Here is a 25,582-nt window from a genome sequence, read left to right on the forward strand (position 1 = left end):
TCTGAGGTTTTTATAATTTTACCAGCTGTATATTGCATTATTATGTGATGCCAGCATTTCCCTCTTCTGCTTGTGCTAACAGGAATACTTCAAGCTGCTCAAGTGAAGTGTGGAGGAGTAGTATGCTGTAATTTCTATGGTATTTCTGATTAGAAGATGTGCTCATGTGTAACAGTTTGGAGGATGAGGAGGGTCAGAGAGGAGAAAAGTGTTGGAAAAGCTAAAGGCTGTATAAGAGTACCTGAATGTTTTATCTCTTTTTAATTAATATGTAATTACAGTTATTGAGTGTTACTGAAACTGGTGAAACTAATGCTATTGAGTTGCCATGGAGTGGAAAGAAGCCACACACCATTTCTGATTCTATTCTGAAAGCCTTTTACTTTCCTGTTGCTCTCAAAACCAGTTTCACATCTAGTAGATTATTACGAATATTTGCTTTTGTTAATTAAAACCAAATTTAGCATTCAAAAATGCAATACTTAAATCTATTTGATTTAGTTTATATAGACCTTTTAAAATGGGTCTGTATAAATGTAATTTTAGGACTGCAAAAATAGTCCTAAAATTACATTTGGCCCTTTGAAGGCAACCACGAGGCTGATGTGGCCCCCGGTGAAAATGAGTTTGACACCCCTGTTCTAGACCCTTTGGAACTCTTCCACCTTTCACAATTGCCCTCCAGCGATGCCTGCACAAAAGACCAAAGATTACACAAGCATTGCAGTCCAGAGGACTATAAAAAGCTCACCTGTACAAGCACTGGCAGTGTGCCCACCATCCTGAGGACTACTCTGCCCACCAGTCTCATCGCATGAACCGAGCCAGACCCCAGAGGACACTACACATTGTTGGATCCAGACTATGAACCCCATCATTCTCATCGTAGGAGCCATAAGGGTGGTGAAATCTCTGTCTCTCTTTCCTTCCCTCCCCCCCCTTTTTCTATTCTTTTGCTTTTCTTTTATTAAGTTATATACCCTGTTTCCTGGAAAATAAGACCTATCCCAAAAATAAGCCCTAGTTACAGTTCATTAAAAAGTCAATTTAAATAGTGCCTTGGCAGCTATACATGTAAAAAAGTAATAAGTTTTGGAGCAAAAATTAATATAAGATCCTGTCTTATTTTTGGGGAAACAGGGTAGTAACGTAAGGTTTAAAACCCCACATTGTGGCGATGAGGAATGATTCGTACAGACACAGACAGAGACACACAGGCACAGAGTTCTTGTTAGCAGCGAGAGCAGAGCCAGCCAGAGCTGAGCTCTCTTTTATTAACAGTTCTCAATGTATAGGTTTACAGATATGGGCATGGACTAAGAGGTTAGATAGTTTTTTCAAAAAATGTTATTCTAAACACACCACACTCATGTTATGACTGTTTTCAGTCACATTCCCATGCATATCTTGTGGGTGGTGTTCCAACCCACTCATTCACATGCCCAGGCCCAACATTCACACATCATACATATAGGGGCATTTTTCTGACCCGAGATATCATTCTCACTGGCCTGGGCCATCATTCCTTATACTTATAAAAAACATACTTCTGTATAACCTGTCCAAGGCTATTTAGCTGGAACTGCACATCCTGCCATTCCCACACCACATGTGCCTCAAAACTCTTTTTATGTAAATCTTTCTGTCACTACTAAATCATTTACCAATTGGGCCGAGCTGCAAAATAAGTCTTTGTTTACGGACCTTAAGTATCATGTATACTCTTTTCCAACCAAGGGGAATGACAAATCTGAGTCACCTCTCAAAACTGAAAAGGAATCGGATGTTGGACAGAAAACCCTCAGTGATCTCAGAGAGCAGTAACGGGCAAGAATTCAGTGATGCAAAGTGATAGTCATACCTGAGGGTTAACATGAATTTCTTCTCATCATTGGAAACTACTAACACAAGAAAAGCCTTCAAGGACAAACAGAGGACAGGTAGATGGGGATGCATCAAGCAGGGGACCGTGCGCCTGGCCAGGATGGCTGTGTCACCCACTGGCAGAGTGCAGCCTTCGGGAGGAGTCCCCTGCAGGTCTTGGCACTTGGCAGTGGGATGCTTGCTGCAAGCATGTACCTCTGCAGCTCCTACCAAATTAGCTATTGCGTTTGGGGATGAAGAATCTGTCTGGGATGCTAGGAGTTGGCTATTTGCCCTTGACCACACATACCCCAGCCATGCTACTGTTGCTTCTGCAAGACCAAGGACAAACTAGTTCCTAGAAACCAATCCTCTCCATGCAGGGTGGGACAAGCGCAGAAATGGGGGAGAGTGGGATCTTGAGACCAGTGCCTGCCTGGCAAGACCAGTCACCTGCCTGGCAGAGCTAACCCATGCAAATGCTGCATTTCCAAAAGAGACATGAAGCCTCAACTCCCACTCCTTGCCCCATCTCTGCTACCCCGCGGCTGGGTGAGGCCTGAGCACATTCACATGCTCCTTACCAGAAGGCAGCTACTTCACCAAAAGGAGGGTGGTTTGGAAACTTGCTGGCATCTGTTGTCCATGCAGGTCCAGCACCAGCTGTAAGTTGTTCTGCAGAGGTTTGCTGTCATCGTTCCTCAGGCTTGTCACCAGCACTGACATCTAGAAAGAGAGCAGCATGAACAGAGCAGGGTGTGTCCTGCCTTTGGAAGCCAGACGAGCCTCAGGGGACAGATGCAGATGGTGTATGTTTGCAGAGAGAGGCTGGGAAAGACTGAGCATGGAGCTCCTTGCCCTGATGGACCTGTTCATGAGAGAGCAGTATGCCCTGGTTGAAGACCATCCACTGGTAGCAGGAAGGGGTGATCGGAGAGCCACTGTAGTGGTAGTAGAGTTTCAGGTTGGCAGGCAGCAGGCCTGTGATGTTGAATCCAGGCACCAAGACTTCCTTTCCTGGGAGAAGAAACACCGTGAGAGCAAGAGTGGGACAACCCCTTGGAGGACAACAAGCAGGACCAGCATGGAGATCATGGGAACAGACCTAATCTGGAGCATCCCTCCAGCCCAGCCTGGCACCACATATGCCAGGGTCCTCCCTGCTGCACCTAGTGTGCTGGAGAAAGGTCAGTAGGTTTGCCGTGGAGGCAGGGGAAAGCATGTGAGAGCATAGGGCACATTGGAAAGCTGTTTCTGTACAAGCTGTGCAATGCTCCCCTTCTCACATACACATGGCAAATGCCTGCTGCAGCCTCTCTGCCATGCAGTGGGTTTCTCTGCTGGGCTGCAGCTTCTCGGACAAGTACTAGGTGGGACAGGGCCTTATGTTCTCTTTGGATTTTGTACAGTTGCTCAAGTATTTTCTGACAGTATGGGTTCTTCCTTGGCCTAACCTGCAACACAGAGACGCCACAGAAATGACAAGCACTGGGGCTGAACAAAGACTGGGTGGTGATGGCGGTACCACCAGGGAAGAATTATTCCCTGAGAGGGGTACCCTGTCCTAAGTGACCCCTTCCTCCCATCAGGGCTGCCTTGCCCTCTCTTTCTCCAGGTACATTTGCACCTTTGCCTGTCCCCAAAACTGTGCCTAACTCTGCCCTCCTAGTCCCACTCTCCCCCAGCACTGCTCCTACCCCTTCTCACCCAGGGCTGAGCTATGGGACTTGCCTCCAGGAAGGCTCTCAGTATAGCCAGGCCATCCGGGTAGACCATTGCCTCCTTAAAGCTCTCATGCTTGGTGTTGCAGTGGACCACATGGATCTGGAAGGGAAACATGCAACCCTGATGCAGGATGGGCACCTCCAAGAGGCGCTTAGTGCCATGGGGCTCTAGCCTGCCAGAGCAAGGGCTGGGAGAGACATGCACTAACTGTGCTGAACACCCCTCCTAGGAAGGGAATATGCTGGTGGGATGTCACGGAGGCACCCCGTAGGTTAATTTAAGGGACAACAAGGTCCAAAACCAACTTTTATTAAACCGGTGAGAAATAGGGTTTTAGCACTCCAAAAGTGACTTAAATACAGGTTCGGATATCAGTTGAGGAAAATTATTGAGAGGCAGCAACTAATACAACAGGCGGTCCACAGCGTGCATGCACGTGGCTTCACCCAAAACAATGCCGGAGCCGTCCCTGAGTCCCAGAGAAATACACACTTGCCTAAACACAGTGCAGGATTATTATTAAAGAGATACACACACTCGTAGTGAGTACGGGAAGTGTACACTCGCGATTCCGCGAGGGTAAATTTATAATACACCCGCAATTCCTCCGAGGGTTAATTTACTTACACGTGCAAGTGTGCACGGAATCCTACACGTGTTTATGTGGAAGCACAGGAGGAAAATACACTCGCGATTGTGCGAGGGGCTCTCGGCAGCCACTCGCGATTGTGCGAGGAAATAATTTATACACGTGCTCGTATTGGGCACGGAAAGTTACGCGTGCAAGTGTGCACGGAAGGAAAATACACTCGTGATTGTGCGAGGAAATAATTTAAAGTATGCGTGCAAATGTGCACGGAAAGTTACTCGTGCATATGTGCACGGGAGGAAAATACACTCGCGATTGTGCGAGGATTAATTTTACACGCGCTCATATGGAGCGCGGAAAGTTATACATGCATATGTGCATGAAAAGTATAAATATACTCGCAATCCTGCGAGAAGTTTTACTTACACACGTGGCGGCAAGGCAAGCGGAGTCCCCATCCCGGGGAGGGGGGCTCTCGGCGGCAGCATCTTGCTCGTGCTCCGAGAGACCCGTGACAATGGGCGGAGTCTCGGCGAGAATCCAGTTTTTATCTGCTCAGATCTGACTGTAGGCATTCCAGAAGCTTCTCTGCACCCCCCACACTGGCTGTGGGTGCCCCTGAAGCCTCCAAACATCCCCTGCACCCAGTGTGCCTTGGCACTCCCTTCTTCTAATGGCCCTGGCCAGGGTGCTCTGGGGCCAAACAAAAGAAGCTGTTAGCCTCAACTAGCAGAGAAAGAGGAAGATGTGCCCACTCCTTCCATACTGAAGGAGGGAGGGGGAGAGAGGGGTGGTTGCATTCTGCCACATGGGACCAAGAAAGTGTGCCACTGCGAAGCAGCAAGCATGAAGGGCTGCCCACAGGAACTTCCCTGGTCATGGACAGCAAACCAGTATTCTGCCCTGGATACTGGGGGGTTGTATTTGCAGAGCTGGACTCGGTATGAGGACAGCACTACTGAAGGAGGAACGAAGCCAGATGGGATCTGCAGAGCAGGAAGACAATGTGTACAGAGTAATCAGTTCCTGTAGCTCCCAAAGCAGGTTGCTCATGGCTGCCCGAGGAGCTGGCTTCCTCAGCCTGGGGACTGCTGTGGCTCCTGCTCCATCAGCCCAGGATTTGGCTGCAGCAGAGGGACAGACTGCATTGCTCACACATGATCAGCCTCAGGCCACCTGCGGGCAGAGCATCATGTCTCCTCCTCACCTCTGCACTGCACGCTGCAGTATGAGTTTGGCTCTTGTTTTGTGTACTCGGCACCAAAGCATGGGTTCCTACACTGATCTCTGCTGCTGCAAAGCTGCCCGGGGAGCAGGGGTCCTGGCCAAGTAGTTACAGCTTTCATCTATTGACAACCAGGGCCATAGGCTAGGACCAGGACAGCACTCCAGCACCAGGAGAGGAAAGGATGCATGCACCACCACAAGGGCTCCTTACCTCTACAGCAAAGTGGCACCTGTTGATGGTGTGTTCCAAGCTGGGTCCTGACAGGGAGCCCCAGTGCAGGTACAGCTGCATGGCTTGGTACTGCTGGGTGTAGCCACTGGTGATGGCCAGTGACTCAGGCAGCTCAAGGACAACTGCAAGGGCAGAAGGAAGAGGTCAGTCAGTAAAACACAAAGTCCAGTCTATCCCACAAGGTACGCAGAGATGTCTCCAGGGAGTCACCCTGGGCTTGCGGAAATTTGCTACAACAAACAAGGTTGCTTTCCATCTTTAATGAGGCTATGGGTGGGTCAATGCCCAGACGTGTGCCAATGCAACAGGCTTCAACTTTCAGCTTCAGGTTGCAAGACACCCTGGTAAATACATCAGCTTCAAAAATAGCTGCTATGAAAATGCTGGAAAGTGAATAGGCACCCTCTCCCCCATTCCCGCAGAGACTCCCAGGGGCCAGCTCCAGGCCAGATGTGATCCAACAATTTATTCAGTAAGTGAGAATAATATAAAGAGACTGTGGACAAAACTCATGGAGAAAGATATTGACAGAGTGGTGAATACCTATGAGAGCAGGACATTCAGGGACAGAGAGCTGCTGCACTTGGCAAACTGGGACCATTCAAACAAAGGGGCCTGTGAGTGTCTGACCAGCACTGGAGCTGGTGACACAGAAGCATTAAATCTTCTGAAAGTATTTAGAGCCAAAACTTTGCTTCTTTGGGTACAGTAAATACATACTTGGTTTTGCCTTTTACTTTCATGTGGTTTAGCCAGGTATCTTGGACTCAAACAGCAGATCTAAAAGCTGAGTTACCTGGACATGCAGCAAAAATATCGAGATCATCCCTGGACCTTAAGAAAGGCTGTCTTATTCTTCTAGGCACCTTTTCCTCCTTTTAAAAAAATCAACTATTTTCCTACCTCCTCCTTTACAGGTGAAGTGTCTCAGTCACATCATAGACCTAGGGCACAGATTTGGGATTAACAGTGTAACAGGACTGTGATGAGTCATTTGTTCTCTGTGGCGTTCCCTGCTACTGGGCTCAGAAATACAAAACTCAAATACCGGAAGCGAGAGACTGCTCCATCCCTGGGAATTTATCTGCTTTTACATCTCTTTTGTACATCTAAATCAGTACATTAATTCTACTAGTTACCAGAGTAATTTTCAGGCCCTTGCAAAAGCTTATAGGGTGTATATACTTTATATTCCAAAAAAGAGTAACTGTGCAAATATCTTAGTAGACTTGGTAGACTTGCATCTTTTTATTTATGGCTTTTTATAAAGCAGACCAGCAGTTGCCAGAATAAAGAAAAAGCATCTTATAAGTATGTGAGCAACTACTTATCTCCCACCCCAATTAAAATGTTCTGACTGCTTTTCTGAAAACCAAGCAACACCAGATGTCAGGGTGTCTAAAATGGCAACTAGTTTAACTCTGCAGGCATGCTAGGGCAGGAGGCAATAATAGAAAGCTCTGTGCAGGCACTGCATGACTGATCTGACCATGCACAGTGAGTCCAATCTGTTGAGTTTGCTGCATACACAGATCAGTTCCACGTCACTAGCTACCAGGGCAAGGAGGTGCCTTGGACCTTGGTGCCAAGGACGTTTCCCTCTGAGCTTCCTAATCTTGTCTGAACCTCGTGGTCGGCTGAACCCCGCCGGCTCCGGCTCTCGCTGGGCTGGCTCTGATCAGCTGACTGAACGCTAGTATCGAGTTTCAGCCGCTTTTAAACCTCCTGCCGTCACCGTGGGAACGCCCCCCCCAACGTCAGCCGCTCTCTCGCAATGGCTGCTGGGGCTGCGGGGATCGGGACTCGCCGGGAATCACGCTGTCCCTGTACGTTTCCCTCTGAGCATCCTAATCTCGGCTGAACCTCGTGGTCGAGGTCAGCCGGGGGTGGTGGGTTGCAAACTGGCTTAAGGAGAGAAGCCAGAGAGTGGTAGTCAATGGTGTGGAGTCTAGTTGGAGGCCAGTTTCTAGTGGAGTGCCTCAGGGGTCAGTACTGGGGCCAATATTATTCAATATATTCATTAACGATTTGGATGAGGGAATTGAGTGTACTATCAGCAAGTTTGCTGATGACACTAAGCTGGGAGGAGTGGCTGACATGCCAGAAGGCTGTGCTGCCATCCAGCGGGACCTGGACAGGCTGGAGAGTTGGGCGGGGAATAACCTAATGAAATTTAACAAGGGAAAGTGTAGAGTCCTGCATCTGGGCAGGAACAACCCCAGGTTCCAGTATAGGTTGGGAAATTACATATTAGAGAGCAGTGTAGGGGAAAGGGACCTGGGGGTCCTGGTGGACAACAGGATGACCATGAGCCAGCACTGTGCCCTTGTGGCCAGGAAGGCCAATGGCATCCTGGGGTGTATTAGAAGGGGGGTGGTTAGTAGATCGAGAGAGGTCCTCCTTCCCCTCTACTCCGCCCTGGTGACACCAAATCTGGAATATTGTGTCCAGTTCTGGGCCCCTCAGTTCAAGAAGGACAGGGAACTGCTGGAGAGGGTCCAGCGTAGGGCAACGAAGATGATTAAGGGAGTGGAGCACCTCCCTTATGAGGAAAGGCTGAGGGAGCTGGGTCTCTTTAGTTTGGGGAAGAGGAGACTAAGGGGTGACCTTATTAATGTTTATAAATATATAAAGGGTGAGTGCCATGAGGATGGAGCCAGGCTCTTCTCAATGGCAAACAATGATAGGACAAGGGGTAATGGGATCAAGCTGGAACGCAAGAGGTTCCACTTAAATTTGAGAAAAAACTTCTTCTCAATGAGGGTGTCAGAGCACTGGAACAGGCTGCCCAGGGAGGTTGTGGAGTCTCCTTCTCTGCAGACATTCAAAATCCACCTGGACATGTTCCTGTGCGACCTCACGTAGGTGTTCCTGCTCCAGCAGGGGGATTGGACTAGATGATCTTTCGAGGTCCCTTCCAATCCCAAACATACTGCGATACTGTGTGATACCTTCAGAGAATTCAAATCCCTGTCTCTGCCAGCTTTTCTAAGCTCAGGGACTGACAGACACCAGCATGTACAAAACACTCAATGTGCTCCCAGAAAGAGCCAGTAGCAACCAGGACCACCATTCCTGGCTATGAGGTGGCGAGTGGGAAGGAGATGGGTTTTTCCCTCCATATCTGGCATGGTCAGACTGATACTAAAATAATCTGTGTCTGGAATTTCCAAAAAACATTCTAAAACCTCTACAAAATGTCTTAAGATCCTGAGACAGCATCCTAAAACACACATTCAAAGAAGTCAGCCAATGTTGTATCCTAAAAGACTGTATCCTAACCTTAAAGGCTAAGCCACATCAGAGACTAAATAATCCTTTAAAAATGAAATGCATGAGAGGAACCATTTGCCGTAAACCTGCATCAGAAATACCAGGGACACATTTTTAAAGGAAACATGGGTTATAACAAATTCCTGGAGCAAGCTCCCAAAGGCAGTGAGTTCTCTGTCTCCTGGTTTCTCCCCTCCAGCCAGGAAAGCACATGGACTCAGCAGCCCAATGCTTCCCTTTTGGCCTTGAAGGCAATGCAACTGCAGCCTGTAAGATAATCCCCTTCCCAGAGCCCAGGGAAGGGTGTCAGAGAAGTCTGGTCCTGCCAGGAAAGGCTAAGCAGGCTCTGCCTGAGCTCTAGCCTGTGCCTTTGCACCCACCTGTGTGCCCACTGTTCCTCAGCTTGAGCTCATTGGCAGGCAGGCTGAAGCCAGAGAGCTGGATCAGCCATAGCTGGGGGCTGAACATGGTCCTGGCTGTGTCGATGTTGATAGGCTGCTGTGTGGTGCCCACGCAGCCTGGATAGTCCACGCCCCAGTGCTTCCAGTCTAGTACAGGGAGGGAGGGAGCACCAATGAGATGACCCAGGCAAGAAGCCTGCCAGAAAGGAGGTTTGGTAGGTGGTGGGGAAGGGCACTGGCCAGGGAATAAGCCATGCACACAAGGTTAGTTTCCACCAAGTTAGCTTGGGAGCCACCATATGACTGCATGCAGCTGTACCAGGAAAGATCTCAGAGTGTGGTGAGCTGCCAGGAAAGTCTATTTTAGGGGTGTTTGGGAAGCGCACAAGAGGATCATTTACAAAAGGACTTGGCAGGCCAAGGAGCTGCTGCTCTGCTGCTCTGCAGCTCATCACACACTTGCTGCCTTACACAGCCTGGCCTCTGGCAGGTAGTGACCTACCACTTTGCCTGCTCTGCTACCTGAGCCCCATGAGCGAGGGGCCACACCGCTGCTGGGATCATGTGAGTCCACAGCTACAGGTCTGATGGGTTCCCAGCTGCAGCAGTGCTGGTACAACCCTGCAAAGGGCCAGCTCACATGGCTGCAGTGACTGTTAAAATTGCTGCTTCTCTGCAGTACCATAGCTGGGATAAGCACGGCTGATGCCCCTAAAACCTCTGCTCACAGCACAGGGGCTGCCTCTATAACAGCATGCCTTGGGCCAGTGCAAGCCCAGGCTCACCTCGCCAGCTCCTCAGAGGACCCCTGTAAAGACTGAGCTGTGCATTAGCAGGTCCTAGCCAACCCTTGATCCCAAGCAGAGTGATGATGCCAGGGCCTGGCCCACTACTGTGGCAGAAAGGTGTGGGAACAGCAGAACATGTGGTTGCAGCCACCTGGATGATAAAGGAAGATCAATACTAACATGACCATCTGGACGAATAATACTAACATGATTAAATTACAGCAATTAGTCAAAACATGAAGGGCCTTGGACAGGTTATATAGAAATATGTTTTTTATGAGTGTAAGGAGTGATAGCTCAGGCCAGTGAGAATATCTCAGGATGGAAAACTGCCCCCATATACATGATGTATAAATGTTGGGCCTGGGCATGTGAATGTGTGGGTCGGAAAACTGCCCAGAAGATATGCATGGGAATGTGACTGAAAACAGTAACAAGATGAGTGTGGTATGTTTGGAATAACAATTATTGAAAAAAAACATCCTAACCTCTTGGTCCATGTCGGGGATTGGCTCAAGGAGCACAGACATGAGTCCACCAAGCAACTGTACGAGCAGAGCCCATTTTAGTTGACATAAGTAGGCCTTAGTTACCTTGTCTATTAGGCCGTGGGAAAGGGGGGAACGGAAAAGTACTAACTAAGGCAGGGTCAGGATATTTTTGAAGAGATAAGAGTCAGAAGAATGTGGGATGTGCATAGCTAGCTAAACCCAAGTAGGTGGAGTAAGTAAATGTGCTTAGCCTATTAGATAGAGACAAGTATGCATAATTATGGTATTTGGTATAAATGCACGCTATCTCGGGCAATAAAGTTGAAGTATGCTTTATCACTCATATTGAGTCGGCTGCATTTCTTCCTCCGTCCGCTCGGGTCTGGAACTCTGATGGGACTTTTCTCTGCAATTGGCGCCCGAACCGGCGATCCGAAGCGGCGGATAGAAGCAAAAGGCGCCGGGAGAGCAGCGACCGGCGGGCAAGAGCGACCGAACACTGTGCTGCGGTGTGTCGACTCCGAAGCCTGAACCGACTGAAGTTCGCCAGTGCTGGGCTACAGGAAACAAGGGCTGCAAGAGGTCTCTTAATTTAGCAAGAGGTACCGTACTATAATGATGAATAACGGAGAAATAGATTAATAATGATGAATAACGGAGAAATAGATTAAAAATGATGAATAACGGAGAAATAGATAACAGAGAAACGGATTAAAAGTGATAGATAATAGAGAAACGGATTAAAAGTGACAGATAACAGAGAAATGGATTAAAAGTGATGAATAACGGAGAAAAGGGTTAAAATGATGAATAACAGAGAAATGGATTTAGAAGTAGCCCTAGATTTATTACAAAGCTTTTTAGAAAAGCGGGGGGTTGATTATAGTTGCGTTAAACAGCTAGCTGGTCTAGTAGCAACGGGGAAAACTAAGGGGTGTTTTCAGGATCCTGATTTATTGTTTGATGAAGGAGAGTGGAGGAAATTAGGGGATGTGTTGTGGGATATGGTCATAGACGAGGATAAAACAGCTAAGAAACTGAAGAAACTGTGGAGGGAAGTAATTAATAATATTAAGCGTCATAAAGTGGAAAAGAATTTAGCCGTGGTAGCTTCACAGAAACTCGGCAAAATGGAGCCTTCCGCTCCGCCGATGGAAACGGGCATATCTGCGTTATCAGCGAAGAACCTTAAAAGACTATTAACTTGGTGCAGAGGCAATAGGTATCCTGCTGACCTGTCAGGAGTTTTTCAAATAGAGACTTGGAAAAAGATGGGAACTGTGTTGTGGAAGGCAATTAGTCACCGCGAAAGATATATTCTCGGCCTTGTAACCATCTGGAAACTGATAAATACTACAGTGAAGCAATTAAAACCTGAAAAGACTGTTACGAGCATTAGTGACTCAAAACTTGAACTTTGGGACAGTATAGAGCAGAAATTATGGGATAAAGTCAGCAATGGACATACAGAAGCTAAATCATTAGTAACTACATGGAAGCTTGAACGGTCTGCTGCTGCCGGAATTTTTGCAGCGTTGCAGCCTGATAAGTATCCTGAAAGTTGTGGTGAAATTCACCCGGTTTGTGTCTGCGATACCCTCCCTATTCCATCCCCTGCTGTGCTTTCGGCACCCCCGATGGTTCAGCAGTCTGGGGCGGGGGGAGGAACAATGCCAAACGGTTAGCCTCCTGTACCATCATCTAACCCTGGTGAGAACAGCAAGTCCAGAGGATTGGTGTCAGACAAGTTACTCAAAGAACCTGTGAAAGCTGAGAATGCTAAAGTCGTAAACAAGTGTACTATCAGTTCCTTTTACCAATTTTACCAATCTGCTTTTCCTGCATTTTAACCCTCTAACTTCCACGAGAGAACAGAAGAAGTCACTGAAAATAGAACTGGACAACAGAACTGTGTGACAGATTAGATCAGCTAACAGCAAGTGAATCTGACAGTCGGCAATGTGGTCATGATAATCATGACGGGAAAGGCGGTGCTCCTGGGGACTCAGGGTATAAAACTTAGAAGTTAAGGAAGTACTGGTGTTGAAAATAGCAGTAGAGAATGCTAAAGTTTGCTATCAACATGTTATTTGCGAGTTTTACAGTGCATATTATGTGCTCCTGTTTATTGCCTCTCTGAAAGTCAAGCAGCTTGTCAGGAAAGTGAGTTAATTGTTTTACTGGTTGTTGTTAGAATTGTTTCTTTGTGGTATAAGTGCACCGTAAAACTTTCTCTCCACTTTTCCCACTCACGCTGCAAGCAGCCCTGTGCTTTTCCGTGGGGTCAGAAATTACTGTTTTCAGTCATGTTCATAAAAAATTGGTATTGGGAGGTGTTTCAAAACATAGGGAAGCACTTGGAAATATGAGGAAAGAAGATCTTGTAAAATATTGTAATTAATGGTGGCTGCTGTATAAGTTAAATGATTGGGAAAAGTGTCCGGGGAATAGAATCTTGAAGTATAACACCTTATTGCAATTAATGTTGTTTTTAGGGCGAGAAGAGTAAGACAAAATAAATCCCTACAAGAGATCATTAAATCATTTCAGACAGCTGAGAGAGAGTTAACTGATAACACGCAGGTCACAGTAAACTTGCTGAAGTCTGCACAATGTTTTCCTTATTAGCCTGTTTTCTTTGTGGGTATCTGTTTAAGCACGTTGCAATTTTGGTAGGTCTTTGTTATATGGTACAGTAGGTTCACAGAGATTCATGAAAATCGGTTGACTCAAAAGGTGCGTTTTGTGATAGTACAAAAGATCATGAGTAATTTAGTTCCTTACTGCGTGAACGTGATGTTAAAATTTTATGTGTAGTAGCTGTTATATTTTTTTTTCTAGCGTACTAGCTTTATTCCAATATCCAGACTTGCGCAACTCTGTGACAGGCTGTCTCTCATCTCGGTGCACTAAATTTGGCCTTTTTGTATGCACATCAAGTGAAGAATCATGGTTTTAGAATAACAGTTGTAGCGCACCAGATGAGACACTATAAAAAAAAAAAAAAAAAAAAAAAAGGCCTTGCCCAGTCCAGCTTGCTGCGGGGGGGGGCGGATGCCAAATGGGCCTCCAGCGCGCACTGACCCATTTTGTCAGGGAGACCCAGAGGTATCTCCACCTGGCTGAGCAGTAAGCGGTTCAAGGTGCAATGCAAAAAATTGAGATATTGTCTTAAATTGGTGTAAGTGTGATCCATCTGCTTATTTGAACTTGGTATATGGTTTTCATATCTGAGCTCAGTATTTTAGTTTGTATATTCATATTCGGTACCAAAAGAATCTTGTTTGGGGAGATAATTACAAAATGGGAACCAGTTCCACTGCTAAAATTCCACCTTGCTCCCCCTTAGGATGCATCCTTACACATTAAAGTAATCGCTTATATTGTTAGAAAAGCATTTAAATTGTTAAAATACTATGATAGATGTGAACTTGGGGTATTGTATGAAGTTATGAAGTTGTATTTAAAGGTTGCTGGAATGTGAACTGATTTGGATCTAGGAAAATAGAATAATGGATTTATGTTTATTATACTGGTTTATACTCTAAATTGTAAAAGGTAAATGAAGCTAAGGAATGTGACTATTGCTGAGCTACTTGAAATTGCATATAAAGTGTATTATGGCTGGAATGAAATGGGAAAACAAAAGAGCAAAATATCCCAGGCCTGTGTGCAGCTCATTGTAACTGAGAAGTTTCCCAGAGCCTCCTACTTCGTACCAGCCAGTATGCCAGCTGCGTGACCCTGGTTATATCTACACTGCACAGAAAGAAAGAACAACTGGAAAAACCTGGCTGCCCGCTTTTAAAGCAGTGAAAGGGGGGGTTCTCTCTCCCCCCACTGCAGCGATGTAATAGAATGGAGCCGTCCGAGGGTGAAGTTTAAAGGCATCCTGAGCAGACCCGTAGTTCTAATGAAACTGGACAATTAAACCAAAAATTTGTTGGTAGACTTATCCTATGGTAATTAATTGTACGAGACTTCTTAGTAAATTCACCATGCTAGTTTTTGAGGGCATGGGAGACAACGAAAGAAAGGCCATTTTTTGAGACAAATGGAATGCCAGATTTGGAACAAAGTTTTAATACATGAATTCTTGTATTTGCCCAAAAGTCCTATACCTCTCTTGGGTCAGGATTTGTTAAGTAAATTGTAAGCTCAAATAACGTTTTCTGAGAATTCTGTTTAGTTGCATATCCTATAAGAAGGTGCTTGGATGGTGCAGATCTGCTTGTGCAAGTGAGAAATCTTCAAGGAACTTTTGAATGCTGTATTTCTACTAGTATTAACAGCCAATGTTTTTGATAAAGCAAATACTACACTGAGAAATCTGAAACAGGACTTCAATCCGGTAAGGGAAAACAATATCCAGTAAATATGACAGCCAAAATGGAGTTAGAAACTTTGAGGAATGAATTTATGACAACTTTACAGGATGACTGCATTTGATTGGACTTACAGATTTGTCTATGAAACAACCTGTGGCTATTGTGGGACAGTATGATGAGAATGCTAACAGACTAATATACCAATTGTCACTCTGATCAAGAAAATGCAGGGAATGAATTTAAGGCCATGATCCTTTTGTCATATATGTACCATTTGGGAAATTTAAGGAACCTCTGAATTTGATTTGCGATTTTGAGTACGTAGTCAAGATCCAACACACGTATCTGATTCTGAACTGTGTTTTTGTTTTGTTTTGTTTGTTTTGTTTTTTAAACAAAAAGGGGAATTGTCAAAAGGATTGTATGTGATGAATCACTTGTATCTAAGTGGTGCAGCCTAAATTTGCCCTGTGATGAAACACTTTGTAACTATGACCCAAAACCATGCTAAATCAGAAAGAACCTGCATTAGTTATGGTCAAATCACTAGTTAACGTTCAATGGAAAAGGCCACACCAATTGATAACCTGGGGGAGAGGTTATGCTTATGTTTTTACAGATCAAGAGCTGCAATGGCTGCCAGCACGAAACGTGAAACCTGTGTTATCTTCCTGACAATGATTGTTGCAGCTGCTGTGTTTTGGATGCCTGCACAGACAAAGACTAACATGTGGATTACTTTAGCCAACATGACTGACCATCTATATGCCTAACTACGATGTCTCTGGAAAAAACGTTCCACACATGCTTGGTTGGTGTCTTCCTTGATGACTACAGCAGCATCACACGACTGTTTCAAATAGTGGTTGATGCAGAGGCATTGCAACGAACTGTAATAATACTAACACGGCACTTTGGATTAATTGCCACCTGGAAGCAGACATCGAACCACAGGAACTGGAATTGATGGCATCTATGCCCATGGACACTTGTATCCAGCCGGTTTGTGAAAAGTGTCAGAACAGTATACAAGAACATGAATGGACAAAACTACAAAATGTTAATGCTACCCTTGGTGACTACAGAAATGAAACTCGACGGTGTAATGCTTCACAGAAGAATGCAAGGGATGTCATTGACAGCGACCCTAAAACCTCCTGTATGGTGTATTCTTGATCTGTGAAGATAGAGCCTGACCAGGAATTCCTTCTAACGCTGTTGGAGGACTGTGTATTTTGGGACTACTAACTCTCTTAACGTCCAATGTATCTATGATAATAGATCACAAAAGAGCAGGACGAGAAAAACACTTTTTGCGTGTATATGAGTCAAAATGTGATGATAATGTAGATTATTGAGGATCAGGGTAAGGGTTTTAGGATCTCTTGTATCTAGTGTTGGCACAACTAAAGCTTTAAATACTTTAGAAAAGTTAGGATGCTGGCTAGTTAAGCAAATAAACAGAACTTCTAAGGCTTTAAGTGGACTTTTGTTAGATGTAGATTCTGTAAGACATGCTACACTGCAGAATACAGTCACAGGAGACTTTTGTTATTAGCCCATGGCCATGGATGTGAGGAATTTGACGGAATGTGCTGTATGGATTTACAGAATAAGTCGAGATCCATCCACGAGGAGATTAAACAACTTACGGACCATTCACAGAAGATCAGAGAGGATGTGGGCCTCTTTGGCTTAGAGGGCCTCATGAACTGGTTTGGACTAGGAGGATGGGTAAAAGGGCTTTTGCAGAGTGCTCTGGCTCTCTTAATCATAGTAGTAGTTGCATTAATATGCTTGAGTTGTGCTATATCATGTATTAAGAAGATTTTAGAGCAGACACTTGGGCAGCCTCTGCTCATTAATAAAAGAAAAGGGGGGAGATGTCGGGGATTGGCTCGAGGAGCACAGACATGAGTCCACCAAGCAACTGTACGAGCAGAGCCCATTTTAGTTGACATAAGTAGGCCTTAGTTAGCTTGTCTATTAGGCCGTGGGAAAGGGGGGAACGGAAAAGTACTAACTAAGGCAGGGTCAGGATATTTTTGAAGAGATAAGAGTCAGAAGAATGTGGGATGCGCATAGCTAGCTAAACCCAAGTAGGTGGAGTAAGTAAATGTGCTTAGCCTATTAGATAGAGACAAGTATGCATAATTATGGTATTTGGTATAAATGCACGCTATCTCGGGCAATAAAGTTGAAGTATGCTTTATCACTCATATTGAGTCGGCTGCATTTCTTCCTCCGTCCGCTCGGGTCTGGAACTCTGATGGGACTTTTCTCTGCAGGTCCAAGCCCTTATCTGTAAACCTATAAATTGAGAACTGTTAAGTAAAGAAGGCTCAGCTCTGGCTGGCTCTGCTCTCGCTGCTAACAAGAACTCTGTGTCTGCGTGTCTCTGTCTGCATCTCCATATGTGTCATTCTCAATCGCCGCAGGAAGGGGTGCATTTGCACTACAGCTGCAGCAATGCCCATCACAGGTACTGTGGAGAAGCCTTCTAAGCCATGGTGGGAGATCAGGGCCAGGCAGGATGGGGAGGGAGGGTGACAAAGGTGTCCTGTGGGACACAAGCTAATCCCTGAGCAGGTGAAAGTCCCAGCACAGGCTGCAAGACACATCCAGTTTGGCACAGGATCAGGCAAACACCTGTTCAGGGAGGAGCCCTAATCTGAGGGCATCCCCCACACCCAGGAGGACATTGATGCAGATGCTGCTTCCTGCTCAAATCAGAGCAAACCCCAGCCCTTCAACCCATCTGTGCCCAGATTCAGGTACCACTGAGGTGGCAGGGTTGGGCAGGAGGGATGAGCGAGCCACAGAGTGTGCACAGGAGCCTGTAATCATTTAACCAGGGCTGGCTCAGGCCCAGGGTCTGCTGGGTGATAGGAAAAAAGCAGGAGTAACTGCAGGGTATTTACCTTCATAGCTCCAGTCATTGTGGTTAGGACCTTGAAAAGGAGAAAAAAACCCACCACATGAATGGAAGGGAAATGTTGGCAGCAAACACACCTCTGCCAGGCAGCAGGTCTCTGGACTTCCACTACATCCCTCTGCCTTCAGGCCCTCTCCTCGGCCTTTGCTTTCCCACTCCTCCTTCTGCCCTGGCAAGGGGGATGCTCCCAGAGGGCACTGCCTCCTCTGAGCAGGACCAGGTCTCCTGCATGCCAGAGGGAAAACCCTGGGTCTTCTTGTAGAGAAAGTTAGTAAAAACTTAGAGCTAGCAGCTTAAACATTAATAATTGTGGATGGGTTTCTATTAGATGGAGATTTGTTACTGAACTAGCCAGGCCCAAAGGAATTTCAAGGCCACCTTGGAAAGCTGAAAAGAGGACCTGCCGTGGGAGGGAGGCAGTTCTACAATAACAGGGCCTCAACAAGACTTAAATCAACAGACCTATCAGAAGTGAGACTCCAGAGCGTGGACAGCTCGTGAACATAGATGATATCCAATTAGTGAATGCATGCTTGGAGCATGGACACGTGATCAGAGAATAGTTGTATATATAAGGAGGCTTGTTTCTGTAATAAATGGCTTTGCATGATTCACATTGAATCGGAATGCTGAGTCCTTTATTCATTCCAACAAATAGTAGCTAGAATAGAGAAAGCCTATAGATTGTGGCATATGAACTGTAATAATGGTATTACAACATGCTGAATAACTAACTACAGAATTGGCCGAAACCAACCTAAGAGGATGTGATATTGTATAAGATGACCACTTAGCAACAAAACAGCAAACAAATCAAACCAATAAAAAAGCAAGAAGACCTCAGACCTTAATATTACTATTGGTCTGAACTATTGCGTGAGGGGTGGGGAACTTAGATAGTAAGGGCATAATTGCCCAGGTATTTCTTTGTCTGGGGTCCCTCTTCAGAGGCACCCAGCTCGAGCTGTAGCACTATTAATAAAAATTACTTTCATGAAGGAATGTGTCTTTTGGCTTATGCAGAAACCTAGAGTCAAATCCTGTTATGGTGGCTGGCATGTGTAATTTCCATAATAGTTTGGCAACCCAGATGGGAGTCTAGGCAATCACCAATGGATGTCAGACTCTCTCATCTCCAAACGTCCAATTGCCAGCATCGGGTTAGTTCACCTGGGAACTTTAGAGACAGGAGATGCTAACCAGTGAATGTTAAATTTACACTACTAAATTCTAAGCATTGGTGCATGCTAAAATTCCACTACCATGTTGTAAGCTTTTTGATGCTGAGTGGGTTCGAGTTGGAAGTGCACTAGGATAGGTGTGCACAGCCTGATCAGTGTAAGGCACACAAATTTGGCATACAGATATGGGGAATGTACCTGGCATACAGAAGGGGATGCCCTTAGCTAAGGTACTAGAAAGCTGGAGGAAAATAGATGGCGCTACAGATTCATTAAAAAACCAAAACAAACAAGCAATACATTGTGTAAGGAAGACTGGCCAGCAGTCAGAGTGGGGGTATGGCCCCACAAAGGATCCTTTGAATTAAAGAAATTGGCTACACTCCAGAAAATTTTAGAAGATTAAAAACCTCAGCATGTGGATTATTGGTATGTATGAGATAATTGGACATATAATCACCATAAAGAGGATGGTTGAAAATGAGGTCAAAAACCTCAAGGAAGAACTTTAGCTGCAGCAATTGTGACTAATTTAACTGAGGCACCTGCAGAGCCAGTTTCTGCACCACCCTAAGCTCCTCTCTCTGTATCGTCCCCCCAGTCACTTCTGCTGTCCCCACTGCTTCTGCTGGATTCCCCGATCCTCTTGTAATGCAGCCGGGGGGAGGGGGAGGGAATGTGTGTGAGAAATGTTCCTCCACCACCTCTATTGTTATACCCATCACCCCTGGAACTCTGAAGATTTGGTTATGTGGGGAAATTGAATGCCCAGGTTAAGGGAAGATGGAGGTCAATGTGCATCATTATTTTCCAATATTTGTTCAGGATATAATCCATCCTGGGCTGATGTTAACCTGTTGTTGAGTTATTCCATCCAGACAGAAAGATAATCAAAAAGAATGTGGAATTAACCCTACAGGCAGGGGGAAATTGGACTGCCTGGCCTCAGGTTGATTCTAATTTGGATTATAATAACCAAACAGATAGAGATAATTGCCAAACAGTGTTTAGAAATCTGATAAATGTGATTAGAGCTTGTGAGAAGGTAACAGTAAATTAAACTAAAATACAGGAATGTAGATGGAGGCCAGAGTAACACCCCAGTGACTACTGGGGAAGATTGCAACAGGCTTCATTGACATACAGTGGAATGACTCTCCAGAATTCTAATTATAAATTGGCATCAAATGTGTTTGTGGACCAAGCCACCTCTGACATCTGCAGCTATTTTAAGGATCACATGCTGGAGTGGCAAAGAAAAAATTTGAAAGATATTATATTACCTGGAAGTCCTATACTTGTACAATATGTAGATGATTTGTTATTTGTCAGCAAGACATACAAAGATTGCTTGAAAGATGCTATTTGTCTATGTACTGCTTTAGCAGAAAAAGGTCATTGTATATCTCTCTCCAAGCTTCAGTTGTGTCAGCAGAAAGTAAAATATTTAGAATTAATATTAACAAAAGGACAAAGATTAATAGATCCAGAACATGTCCAGACTATTGTAGAAATATCTTGACAAAGTCCTGCAATAGCAGCAACATAACTGTCATAAAAAGGAACAGACCATTAGTCCTGGGTCAGCCAACCACCATGTATGTCCAGCATGAAGTAGAACTTATTCTTAAACAGCATGCTACACAAGCATCGTCCCCACAAAGAGCTCATTATTATGAATTAATTATTTTAAATGTAGATAAAATTATTTTAAAAAGTTGTAATGTTTTAAATCCAGCAATTTTACTGCCTATTCCCTCCAATGGTGAGACACATCATGATTGTGCTGAGGTAGTGTTTCACTCCAGCCGCCTACAGGAAGATCTGCAAGATTAACCTCTAAAGAACTCTGATCTAACCTTTTTCACCAATAGAATCATAGAATCATAGAATGTTAGGGATTGGAAGGGACTTTGAAAGATCATCTAGTCCAATCCCCCCACCTAGATGATGTTACACAGGAATAGATCTTCATACTATATGAATGGAAAACAACACCTGGACCACACAGTGGTGAGAAACTTAGAGGTACTTGAAGCAGAACCTCTACACCCCTCAGTGAGTGCCCAAGGGGATGAATTAACTGTATTAACAAAAGCAGCCTGGTGGGAATGTAATCAGTGGATAACTATTTGTACTGATTCTTTTGGAGTATGTCATGCAACAGCTATGCTGTGGAAAGAACGAGAGTTCCTTACCTCAGCAGAAAAGAATATTTCTAAAGGAACTGAAATCCAAATGCTGTTGGAAGCTACAAAGCTTCCAAAGAAAACTGCTGTAGTACACTGTCCAACTCATAACAAAAGCTCCAATGAAATTAAAAGAAATAATAAAATTATTCAAACTTATAGTCAGATAGGTTTGAAAGGGCCTGAAGTTTTAGGTATAGTACTATGGGATACTGGAAATATCCCTCACCAATCACTAGGGTTTTCATCAACAGGAATAATGTTTGGCAAACATCTTTGTCCCTGCTAGGACCAGCCTCTTAGATGGAAATGAATGGGTTACCCAATTTGTATTGGAGATACAAAAACATTTACAAGAAAGTTTCAAAATTAAAAGGAATCATGCTCAGTGGTACCAACCCATCCCTGCAGAGATATACATACATTATTTGCAGCCTAGAGACAGAGTTTTAATAAAAGTATTTTCCCATAAATCTAAACTGGAACCCAGGTGGGAGGGACTGTGTACTGTCTTATTAAATTCTTACTTTTCTGTAAAGGTTACAGGGAAGGAAACCTGGATCCATCATTCACATGTTAAACGGCTACCTAAGGATCATTCAGTAGATGAACAATGACCAGCGATGGAGGAACCTACCACAATTGCTACTTTGGAAACTGAAACCATTTGAATTTCTGAAGGATGAAGGAGTTCCAAATTTGTGTCATTTTTGTTTCTTTTTTCAGAGCTGTTTGGATGCAGGACTCCCCAGATGCCTAGTTAAGCAGACCATCTGAGGCTGTTATAAGGGTGCCATGGTTTGATCGCAAGGTGACAATAAACCATGGCAGATGTTTAATTAACCCCCTCTTCCCCCCAGCCCCCCTTCCCCCCAACCCCCCCTCCCCACTAAATGCAGGTGATTGGAAGGGAAAGAAAGACAGAGGGAAGAGAGTTGGAAAAATATTAAAAATGTTTTACTAATGCTACTAATAAAATAGATAATATAATACAAAATATACAAAACCAATATTTAAAATCCCGGCAAAGATCAGCACTGCTTCAGCAGCAGCAGAGCCTGTACCCAGAAGCCCTGGATTGGACTCTGCAGCAAACCAGAACTGGATTCAGTCTGTCACTAGGCCTCAGTTCGCAGGGACAATTCACAAGGTCTTCTCCTAATGTTGGCCATAGGAAGAAGGGACAAGATCCTCATGATCTCCCACTTTTATATGAAGTATCATGTGAACAGGATGGAATACTTAGTTGTTCAGTTTCAGTCACCTGTTTCAGTTCACTACTAGTTGCCTCTCTCACAGGATGTGCATCCTTATCTGCGACCTTGCATTCCATTGCTATGTCTACCAAAACATGTATCTAGCTTTCAGAAAAGTGCAGTTAGTAAGAAGACTTTAGCTGACAGGAAAAATCACTAAAAGAGAAACTTGGTTTTAACAAAACCAGGACAAAGGGGTTTTATCCCTCTTGCTATATGTACCAGCCTTATAGGAAGGATTATGGAAATCTTATGGGTGAAGTTACTAGCATTCGTTGTGCTTATTACATAAGTAAAGGGAATATCTAAATTTGTACAGCCCCATTACGAGTGGAGAAAAAGCCTCTATTTTAACTTGTCACAAACCATATTCTAAATTACTAAAAAAAACTAACTGTTGTATACGTACTCACCTCCCAAGTTACTCACCTTCAAGCATTCCTCTGTTAGAGATCCCTATACCAAATGACATAACATGGAACAAATACTACTTTCTATTGATACTATGTTGATTCACAACAATGGAAGGTGATAATCCCAGAAGCAAAGAGAAAATACGCAACGTGTAAAATGTCAGGCCCTTTCCAGTCAATTTAAGCTCTTATACAATGGTATTACCTTTGTGAGCAACTTGAACAATTGTAACCAAACAATGAAAATAGGAATAGTGGGAATACTTGGGGACTTTTCCAATACACCCTGGTCTGTACCTGACGGAAAAGGGTGGTTTTGGATAATACTGACAAAATATTACCCGGAGACTGGTTGGGAACTTGCACCTTAGGAGCTATTACTCCTAATATTTCTGTGTTCTCAAATTTGACTATGGAATCAGGATCATGATTACAAACATTTGTTCATAGGACCAAACCTAGTAACCCACTAGTAGAAAGGCCAACCACATTTCATTACTTCACTAGATGGTTTCTTCCCTGGTTGGGAGTGAGTGAATTTGAAAAGGCCTTAGTATTTCAGTGGCAATAGAAATTCTTGGCAATAATACTGCTGATGCAATTACAGCATTACAAGAAGAGATTTCACAACTCTCGAAAATTACACTGCAAAATAGAATAGCATTAGATACTTTGTTAGCATCACAAGGGGGAATATGTACAATTATCAATATCACTTGTTGCATGTATATTGACCAGAGTAGAAGCCGATGTCCAGAAGATGCGGGAATAAGTAAAATTAATGCACAAAACTACCTTGGTCTGCATCAAAAGAAGCGTGACCAGCAGGTCAAGGGAGGTGATTCTCCTCTTCTACTCCGCTCTCATGAGATGTCACCTGGAATACTGCATCCAAGCTCTAGGAGCCCTCAGTACAGGAAAGACATGGACCTGTTGGAGAGGGTCCAGAGGAGGGCCACAGAAATGATCAGAGGGCTGGAATGCTTGTCCTATGAGGAAAGGCTGAGACATTAGGGGTTCTTCAGCCTGGAGAAGGCTCAGGGGAGACCTTATTCAGTATTAAAACAGGCCTATAAGAAAGATGAGGACAGACTCTTCAGTATGGCCTGTTGCAATAAAAGAGGGGAGATTCAGGATAGACGTGAAGACTTTTTTTACAATGAGGGTGGTAAAACATTAGAACAGGTTGCCCAGAGAGGTGGTAGATGCCCCATCCCTGGAAACATGCAAGGCCAGGCTGGATGGGGCTCTGAGCAACCTGAGCTAGTTGAAGATGTCCCTGTTCATTGCAGGGGGGTTGGAATAGAGACTAGTTGACCTTTGAAGGTCCCTTCCAATCCAAACTATTCTATGATTCTATGTTTCAGCAGGTTTCCAAGAAGTATGGTTGTCGTGGTTTAGCTCGAGCTCGCAATATAACCACGATATCTGCTTGTTCACTCCCCTCCCCCCACTCCCCAAATAAGGAAGAGAATAAAAAGGGAGGGTAGAAACTTGGATTGAGATAACAGTTATTTTATTAAATTGTGTTTATTTGCCTGTGCCAAAGCCTAATGGAGAATGGAATAGATTATCGTGGCCTAAATGAAGTTACGCCACTGTAACAGTTACGCTGCCATGCCAGACATGTTAGAACTGCAATATGAACTGGAGTCAAAGGCAGCCAAGTGGTATGCCACAAATGACATAGCTAATGCATTTTTCTCTATTCCTTTAGCAGCAGAATGCAGGCCACAGTTTGCCTTTACCTGAAGGTGTATCCGGTACACCTGGAATTGACTGCCCCAGGGGAAACATAGCCCTACCATCTGCCATGGACTGATCCAGGCTGCACTGGAACAATGTAAAGCTCCAGAACACCTGCAATACACTGATGACATCATCGTATGGGGTGATACAGCAGCAGAAGTCTTCAAGAAAGGTGAGAGCATAATTCAAATTCTTTTGAAAGATGGTTTTGCCATAAAGAGAGCTAAGGTCAAGGGACCTGCCTGAGAGATTCAGTTTCTGGGAATTAAATGGCAAGATGAGCGTTGCTAGATCCTGATAGAAGTGATTAACAAAATAATAGCTATGTCCCTACCAACTAGCAAAAAGGAAACATAAGTCTTCTTAGGTGTTGTGGGTTTCTGGAAAATGCATGTTCCAGATTACAGTCAGATTGTGTGCCCCCTTTATCAAATGACTCGAAAGAAATGTGATTTTCAATGGGGCCCTGAGCAACGGCAAGCCTTTGAACAAATTAAACATGAGATTGTACATGCAGTCGCCCTTGGACCAGTCCGAACAGGACAAGGTATTAAGAATGTGCTCTATACTGCAGCTGGGGACAATGGTCCTACCTGGAGCCTCTGGCAAAAGGCACCAGGTGAGACTCGAGGTCGACCCCTGGGGTTTTGGAGTAGAGGATATAAAGGCTCGGAGGCTGATTACACTCCAACTGAAAAAGAGATACTGGCAGCATATGAAGGAGTTCGAGCTGCTTCAGAAGTGATCGGTACTGAAGCACAGCTCCTCCTAGCACCCCGATTACCAGTACTAGGGTAAGGTTTCTTCCACACATCATGAAACTGATGCTACATGAAGTGGATTGCATTAATCACACAGCAGGCTCAAATAGGGAAACTAAAAGAGAACTGGTCTTGTTTTTAACAAAACCAGGACAACTATTAACATATTACACATCTATTC

At 44.6% G+C, this 25,582-nt stretch overlaps 1 protein-coding gene across 26 annotated transcripts in view; it reads right to left on the reverse strand.

The window, feature by feature from the left end:
- LOC135577146 (arrestin domain-containing protein 3-like) overlaps window positions 1-25,582 on the reverse strand; it is a 63,036-nt gene that overhangs the window by 14,099 nt on the left and 23,355 nt on the right. For 3 of the 26 annotated variants that reach the window (XM_065044936.1, XM_065044941.1, XM_065044948.1), the window contains 2 exons: window positions 5,616-5,758; window positions 1,226-3,687 (listed from right to left, as the gene is read on the reverse strand). In XM_065044936.1, coding sequence (XP_064901008.1) covers window positions 3,529-3,687; window positions 5,616-5,758 — 302 coding nt within the window. In that variant the 3' untranslated portion in view covers window positions 1,226-3,528. Of the gene's footprint in view, window positions 1-1,225; window positions 4,871-5,615; window positions 5,759-9,289; window positions 9,458-23,686; window positions 23,881-25,582 lie in introns of those variants that run through there. The other 23 variants (XR_010468729.1, XR_010468730.1, XR_010468725.1 and 20 more) reach the window with 16 other exon arrangements.

The sequence above is a fragment of the Columba livia genome, chromosome W (assembly GCF_036013475.1).
Source record: "Columba livia isolate bColLiv1 breed racing homer chromosome W, bColLiv1.pat.W.v2, whole genome shotgun sequence".
Classification (NCBI taxonomy): Eukaryota; Metazoa; Chordata; class Aves; order Columbiformes; family Columbidae; genus Columba; species Columba livia.